This window comes from Octodon degus, unplaced genomic scaffold (genome assembly GCF_000260255.1).
Source record: "Octodon degus isolate 3935 unplaced genomic scaffold, OctDeg1.0 scaffold00123, whole genome shotgun sequence".
NCBI lineage: Eukaryota > Metazoa > Chordata > Mammalia > Rodentia > Octodontidae > Octodon > Octodon degus.
In genome coordinates, this window is record NW_004524699.1 from 4,130,843 (window position 1) to 4,138,839 (window position 7,997).

Here is a 7,997-nt window from a genome sequence, read left to right on the forward strand (position 1 = left end):
TTTTTTTTTGTATTTTTAGGGAAGGGTCCACAGGGTGTTCAGGGCCTCACTACTAGATCAGACTCTTAGTGATTCTGCTGTTTACAGCCCCCCAAGTGCTGGGATTACAGACGCACGCCACCACGCCCTGTCTCAGTTACCATCTCAGTGCGGCATGCCCCTGCACCTGTTTGCAGACACTTTAATGCACTGAGCTATTTGGCTGGCTGTCCACTAGGTTTTTGTATACCTTGTGACATTGCATTGGATCACGTGATTTTTTTTGTTTTTATTATTGAATGAGTTTATAATGACTTTTTTTTTTTCCTTCATGAATTTAGGACAGGATGTACAGGATCTCACTATGTAGGTTGGACTCATAGTGAGTCTCCTGTTTTCAGCCTCCTAAGTGCTGGGATTACAGGTGCACACCACCACCCCCAGTCTTAATCACTGTCTCAGTGTACCCTGGGGGGACTGGGGCAAGCACAGCTGGCTGGGGATTGAACCCTGGCCACTGCACACTGCCGAAGCAGTTGCTTCAGTCCACTGAGCTATCTGGCCAGCCCCTCTAATGATTTTTTTTTTTTTTTTTTTTTTTTTTTTTTTGCGGAACCGGGGATTGAACTCAGGCCCTTATGCTTACCAGAGAAGTGTTTATTCCACTGAGCCATCTCCCCGGCCCCCCTCTAATGATTTTTGAGATATTTAAAACTGGGGCTCTGGGACATAGCTCTGTGGTCTAACATGAGGCCCTGGGTTCAATCCCCAGTACCACCACCAAATAAATAAATAAATAAATAAATATCGAGTCTGCTTATTGTAGCTACAGCATAGAAATTGCTGCAGAGCTGTGCCGTAGAGACCACAGCATCCAGTCAGGTACGGTGTGAAGCGCAGTGTGCTCCCACTTTGGACAGCAACCTGAAACCGGCAGGGGTGCAGCTGGATGTCTATTCTCTTCCGCCTTAAAGTGTCCTTTGTGAGTTGCTCGGGCGGGATTTAAGAGCCGCACCCCAGCAGCGAGCTCGTCGCCTGCGGAGCTGTGGAAGTTCAGCTCAGTTGCAGTGCTTTCCCACAACCTAGGCCCTGCCGGTGGAGCGCTCGCTGAGTCGGGCAGAGCAGCCCCGCCCCAGGACTCCCCCAGTGCCTCCCAGCCTTGGTGTCCTCGGCTGCACGTTCTGTTTGCGGACATTGCAAGGACTGCAGGAGACAGGCATGCGAGGCGCTGGTCTGGGGCTGGCGCACAGTGTGTCATCAGCGGGCGCTCTGATGGGGTTAGGAGAGTCTGGTCATCTTTAACTACACAGCGGAGCAGATTATCCCCACTGATCCCCCCCCCCCCAACCGGGGATTGAACTCAGGCCCTTGCGCTTGTCAGGGAAGCGCTTATTCCACTGAGCCATCTCCCTGCCCCCCACCCCACTGATCGTTATAACAACTACACCAGTTAATTCTTGAGAGGAAAAGTCAAGTTTTTATTCAGAAAAAAGTTTACAGGTAAATTAGTAATTTTTTACTTTAAAAAAATAGACTTGATTGACCAGCCAAATGTGGTAGTGCGCACCAGTCATCCCAACAGGATGTTGAGGCTGAGGACCGTTGCAAGTCCAAGGCTGGCCTGGGCTACATAGTGAATTCAAGCCATCCTGAACTACGTAAGGAGACAATCTCAAAAAAAAAAAAAAAAAAACCGATTTGCTTGTTTCTGATACTCCGATTATTAATTTGAAAATATTCTTAAACATCACAATGCATAGTCCTTCACAAACATTTGGGTTGCAAACAAATCATGGGAGTAGTTCATGTGTTTAAGGTAACTATAAAAGTAAAGATAATTTACAATAAAGAAAAAGAAAAATAAACATCAGAGGCGTTTTTTTTTCTTGGTTCGCAAAATCCATGAACATCTGCCTTTGAGCTGTGAGCGTCAGGTGTGTGTACGAGGGTAGCCAGCTCTGCACGCCTGTTCCTAACGTTTAGTTGGGGAGGGAGCCGCTCCCTCCAGACCACAGCAGTTGGGACTGCTCATGACGACTTGGGGGCAGAGCTGTTCGCGGGGCACACAGCAGCAGGTATAGCTGCCCTGAGCTTTGTCTCTGTGACTAGTAACTTAAGTCATTTGTGTTTAAACAGAACTCACCATGTACTGCTGATTTTCTTCGGTATTTTTAATGTATTGGTTTTGGTGGTGGGGATTCAGCCCAAGTCTTCCTGCGTACTAAACGCTCGTCGCACGTGTGTCTGGGCTGCATCTCTAACTTGTCTTTGTGTGTTTTTAAACCATATAAGCAGTAGTTTGTCTTCGGTATCTTGTATTTTATTTTTATCACATCTATGGATGTGATGACTTCCCACCCAGGACATGGAAGCTAAATATGCCGTCGGACCTCACCTTAACATGCACTTACTGCGCGAGTAGTGAGAGAGGACAAGTTGTAAGGATGAGTTATGAGGATCACAGAGCGATGAACTTTTACTGACGCTTTTTTTTGTACCTTTTTCTTTCTAAGTGATGTACCTCCATCTTACGTTCAAACTAAATTTTATAAGTTGAAAGCTGCCTGCGTTCCCTTTTGGCAGAAAAAGACTTTCCCAGGTGGGTATTGTAAATAGTTGTGTAGTTGAGAACACAGGGCTCAGTGCCACGTGCTGGTTGTCCGAGGCACGTCAGCTATGACTTTCTAGAATCTGAGCTTAATTACTCAGAATGGCAAATTCCAGTCCCTGCCTGGTAGGCTTTTCCAAAGGCCTAACTGAGGTAACAGAGTGGAAGATGTCATCTCAGTGCTGGGCACTCAGTGACCCCTCAGTCAGCCGCTGCTGTGCGCACAGTATGCCAAGCGCACTGTTGTAAGATGTGTCAGCGGCCCAGTTCTTCTGTCCGTTTGTGGGTGCTTTGTATGTGCGTAAGTCCTACACTCGGGCCCTTGGAGCATTATGGAAAGCTTTTAGAAATCTAGTCCTGAGTCTCATCCCAAACCTACCAAACCCTAGTCTCCAGGCAAAGCCCAGGGTCCGAGTTGCACTTTAACAAGCCCAGAGTGCCGAGCATGGTGGTGCACATCTGCAGTCCCAGCCCTTGGGAGGCAGAGGCAGGAGGATCACTACAAGTTTAAAGCCAATGTGGGTTCCATAGTGAGTTCAAGGCCAACCTGAGCCATATAGCACGACCTTGTCTCAAAAACAAAGCTCACTGCAAGTCTCTCGAGGTCTGCCTAAGCAGTATTGCCGTACAAAGTGTGTGATGAGGCACTCCTTGCCTGTAGCAGACACGACTGCCTCAGTGTGCACGCTGGCCAACTCCATGGCCGAGGGCACACCTCTTAATGCCTTTGTGCCTCACTTGTTGGAAAGCTGGGCTAAAAATAGTGCCTATTTGTAGGATATGTTTTTGAAGATTGGATAAGAATATAAGCAAACCAGCTGGGCGTGATAGCACACACCTGTAATCCCAGCATTTGGAGGCTGAGACAAAAAGAAAAAAAAAAAAGGAGGGGCCAGCCAGATAGCTCAGCAAGTTAAAACGCCTACTTAGGCAGCGTGCATCGGCCAGGAGCTCCAGCGTGCCGTGCTGGCCCCACCCCTGGGGCACACTTAGCCTGACATTGAGACTGGGCACGGTGGTGCGCGCCTTTAATCCCAGCACCTAGGAGGCTGAAAAACAGGAAAGTTCACTGCAAGTGTGATCTGTGTAGTGAGACCCTGTGGACCCTGCACTAAGTACCTAAACAAAGAAGGATGTAAGCAGAGCGTTAGGTCTTGCACATGGTGTTATCAGGATCCTGTATGCGTTCACATGGATGAGACTGCAAATAATTTCAGATTTAAATTTCTGTTCTGTAGAGATCATCGACTACCTTTATGAAACTAGTCTACCTTTGTTTAAAGAAAAGTTACAAAAGAAGATGAAAAAAAGTGGCACCAAAATCCCAACACCTGCAGCACCCAAGCAGGTGTTCCTGTTCAGAGACATCTTTTATTGTGACGATGACAGTGAGGAAGAAGACGTAGAAGAACAGAGTTAAGGCCAGGTTACCGTTTCCGGTCCTCTCGGTGGCATGGTATTTATATGTGTGTGTCAGCTTTCCAGAACTGCAGCACAGTATCTGAGACGTGATGCCCCCCAAAGGAAAGCTTTATGCCAGCCTGTGGTATGAATTGCAGTGGGACAAAGGAGCCTGCAGGGGAAGGTCACCACGGGGGGAGCCGCGCCAGCACCGTGTGCCTTTCGGCGGCTCTGCAAGTCCAGCCCGTCCTCTGCTGCTGCTGCCGCTGCCCTTGCACCCTGCCCACCTGTGTCCTTTCACTGCCACTGCCAGCGTGGGCACCTGTGTCCCCAGGGGCTCAACAACAGCTGCCTTCTAGTCTCCAGGACTTCGCACACACCACCCCTGGTGGAGTCCTGCAGCAAGGGACTGTGGGAAATAAGGTCCCAGGCTCCTGAGCCACGCACGTTGGAGAGCACAGAGAAACTTCGCAGACAGCGACATCACCACCATGAGTACCAAGATGCAGCTCCACTGTCACCTGGCTGCCCTCTGATGCCACTTAGCCCTGCTGTGATATTAGGACGTTCGTGTACAGGACTAAGGGTGAATTAGGCCATGACTGTCCGAGGCTCGCTCACCTCTGTCCCGAGTGCCTGTCACAGTGTCCCACAGACAGTAGACGTTCAGTAAATACTGTCTTCTTACTGAGCGTTTCTCCTGTAGAGCTCCTGCCCCTCAGGTGGCTGTCTCTGTGCTAAAGGAACTCTGATGTCCCTTCAGAGGACGTGCGTGACGGTACATCAGAGCCTGACAGTGCACATGCTAGATGCTAGGAATTTGCTGTAAAGGAATGGTAACGTACATATAAGTGGGATGTTTATAGTACTGAGAAAATGTCCTTTTATAAGAAATGTGTAATGATAGTTTTGAACATTAATACAGTAGTTATGATGGCTTGGTTGACATGTAAAGGCTACTCCTGACTGTTGAGATGAGTGATTAGGTGACTGGGCTGAGGGCTGAGCTGTGAGGGCTGCGATCTCATCGGCCGCCCGGTGATGAGTTCTTACGGGTGAGTTACTGGGGTGGGGCAGAGTTGGTGCCCTCGCTGAGGTGTGCCCGCGGAGGGTGTGGCTTCTCAGGCCCTCGCTCCGCATCCTGGCTTCCACAGGGAAGTGCCACCGGCCACCGTGGGCCACGACCGCGGGCTGACGCCTGAGTGTGAGCCGAGATCTTTGTTCCGCTAAGTTGTCTCGGCCATGTAGTTGTGTCAATAAAGAGCTGACTAACATGAAAAGATAATATTTCAACTGAAGTATTTAGAAATATATATTTTCTCAGTTTTGTAAAAGAAAAAAGGAAATTTATTACAGAAGCATTAAAATGTGTAAATGAACCCAAAATATCAGCAGTGGTTTTTTCTCTGCATTCATAAACTAGAAGTCTTCCAGGCTGTCTGGCTTATTTGAGACAGTCTTGCTCTGTAAGTGGCCCAGGCTGGCCTCAAACCTGCAGCAACCAGCCTGCCTGAGCCTCCCAAGTCCTGGGATTACAGATATATGCCACTAATCTAGAACTCCAGCTGCCGGAATGATGGCTTGCAATTGCCCCAAGGAATCTGAACTCTCAAAAAGCTTAAGGATAGCGCTGGCCTCCGGTTTCCTGATTGCCCCAAGCCTGTCAGAGTCCCTTGTCCACACCTAGGTTGCCTCTTCTCTGCCAGTGATGTCTTTGAGTTTGCAATCTCGAAGTCACTCCTGTCTCCCCCTCTCCCCGGTGTGATACAGTCAGCCCCCGATCCATTGCACCTCCACTGCCCATCAGGAATCTGCCACCTCCACTGCTGCTGCCCCGAGCTCAGACACCCTTGCCCACGCTCCCCTGGGCTCTGTGTTTCTACAGCCAGCCCTTCCCCGATCCGTGCTGCCTGAATCTGCAGGCTCTGTCAAATGGCCACCCCGCCAAGGCCCTTGAAGTGGCTTCCCACTGGAGTACAGGAATAGTCACACTCCGTGTCTGGGGACCGCAGAGTGCTTGCGCCGGCAGCGGCAGCTGCTGATCTTTGCAAGCCTGACCCAGATGCTCCGTGCACCAAGGTTCTGCTGCTTGAGTACATGAGTGAGCGGATGAGTGGCTAGCAGGAAGCACCCACAGGCCTTTGCGGGGCTGTTTCTGGGCCAAAATGGTGCACAGTTTTGCAGGGCTGACTTATTTGAGTTTCCATTCAGATGTAGTTTGCTTACAGAGTAAGGTTTTGTTTTCTTTCTTTTTTTTTTTTTTGGTGGAACCGGAGATTGAACTCAGGCCCTTACACTTGTCAGGAAAGCGCTTATTCTAGTGAGCCATCTCCCCGCCGCCCAGAGTAAGGTTTTCTGACTTCCCTGCATATGGACTAGAGCCCGATGACTTTACATTACTCTCTGCTTGCTTTTATGGTTATAGCCTTTAACTTTTTTTTTTTTTTCATTGCCTGAGAAAACAAGGCAGAGGCTGACTTCCTACGACATCCACAGCACCTGGCAAGATCTCTGGGTCTGATGGGTGAAAGGGAGGGAAGGAGAAAGGGAGGAAGGGCGAAAAGCCAGGCGGACAGACCAGATACTTAGCATCCTTATGAATGCTGTTAAGAGTTATGGCCAGGGCCATCCTTAGGAAAGAGGGAAATGGTGGCGCTTTAGGGTCCCTATCTGTATAAGCAATTTGAGACACCAAAAATAACAGCTCTTAAGCACATTCTAGTGGCATGATTTCATGTGATCTCTCGAACAATTCCCCAGCCAGTTGTAGTCCGTTCAGCAGCCCACCTTCCCGGAACCAGAACAGGCCCCAGGGCCTGGAATGATCCCCTCTCCGCCAGTACCCCTAGTACAGGAAGGGGCACAGAGTCAGCGATTACCCAAGGCAGGCACTGGAGCCTGGGGGTTTACTGCATGACGGAAGCCAGCTGGTAGAGATGTGAGGTGATGGTCTCCCCTCAGATGAGCTCTGTGATCAGAAGATGGCCACATCATTGTCCCTAATAGCTCAGTTACTTCCCTCTTTACTGGGACAAAATAACACACAATTGAAGGGAGAGAGTTTTTTAGCTCACATTTTAATCCAGAGCCCTGGCTCCAAGGCAGGACAGCACGGCTGAGGGGTCCAGTGAAAGGAGAGCAGCTTGTGGGCCGGCAGATAGGAAACAGATCAAGGAAGGAGCCGCGAAGGTGCCAGGTGTCACCCACAGTGCCCCGCCTCTTCCAGCCAGACCTCCCGCCTAACTCCCAGGCAGTTATAAGACCCCACAGCCAAATCACCTTCCAAAGCTCCACCTACCAGCACATAAGGCACCTGAGGGACACATAGATGTAAGCCGTAAGACCTGCGCACCGTCTTGCCGGGAAGCTGACTTAGATGCAGTTGATTTAAGAGACTGGTGACTGGGCTGGTGAGATGGCTCAGAGGTCTAAAGCACCTACTTAGAACAAGCTTAGCTAAAGCACAGGGACCGCGGTTCAATCCCCCAGCACCACATGCCAGTCGGCTCCGCCCCCTGGTGGGCTGAGCTGGCCACACACACACACACACACACACACACACACACACACACACACACACACACACAAATAAAATTAAAAAAAAAATCTAAAAAAAAGAGACTGGTGACTGCACTCCCTCACAGGTGCAAGTTGGTAGCCAAATGACGCACACCTGGTTCTCCCAACCTAGTCGGGAAACACCCATCTCTGACAAAACAGAAAGGGGGAGGATATAAATGAAGGACCGTTTTGTTGTTTGGTGTTTTTTTTTTTTTAAAAAAAGGTAGAGAATGATAAACTTGAAGCCCTCATATTTAAGTGGATGCCCCTTGAAGATATACTTATTAGTGAAATAAACCAGACCCACATCTGTAAATATCATATTGTCTCCCTAATATAAGGACTTACAATTCTGTATATGATTAGGTTTCTAAATTTCTTTGTAAAAATATGTAAATACTTATTTCTACTTTTATATAATTATTCTTCCTTCATATTCTGTAAGGAC

The 7,997-nt window shown here is 49.0% G+C and overlaps 1 protein-coding gene across 2 annotated transcripts in view; it reads left to right on the plus strand.

The window, feature by feature from the left end:
* Window positions 1-4,913, plus strand: part of Ttf1 (transcription termination factor 1) — a 28,254-nt gene extending 23,341 nt beyond the window's left edge. The window contains exons 11-12 of one of the 2 annotated variants that reach the window (XM_012516735.2): window positions 2,493-2,578; window positions 3,826-4,913. In XM_012516735.2, coding sequence (XP_012372189.2) covers window positions 2,493-2,578; window positions 3,826-4,007 — 268 coding nt within the window. In that variant the 3' untranslated portion in view covers window positions 4,008-4,913. The remainder of the gene's footprint in view (window positions 1-2,492; window positions 2,579-3,825) is intronic. The other variant, XM_023700468.1, reaches the window with a different exon arrangement.
* The last annotated feature ends 3,084 nt before the right edge of the window (window positions 4,914-7,997 follow it).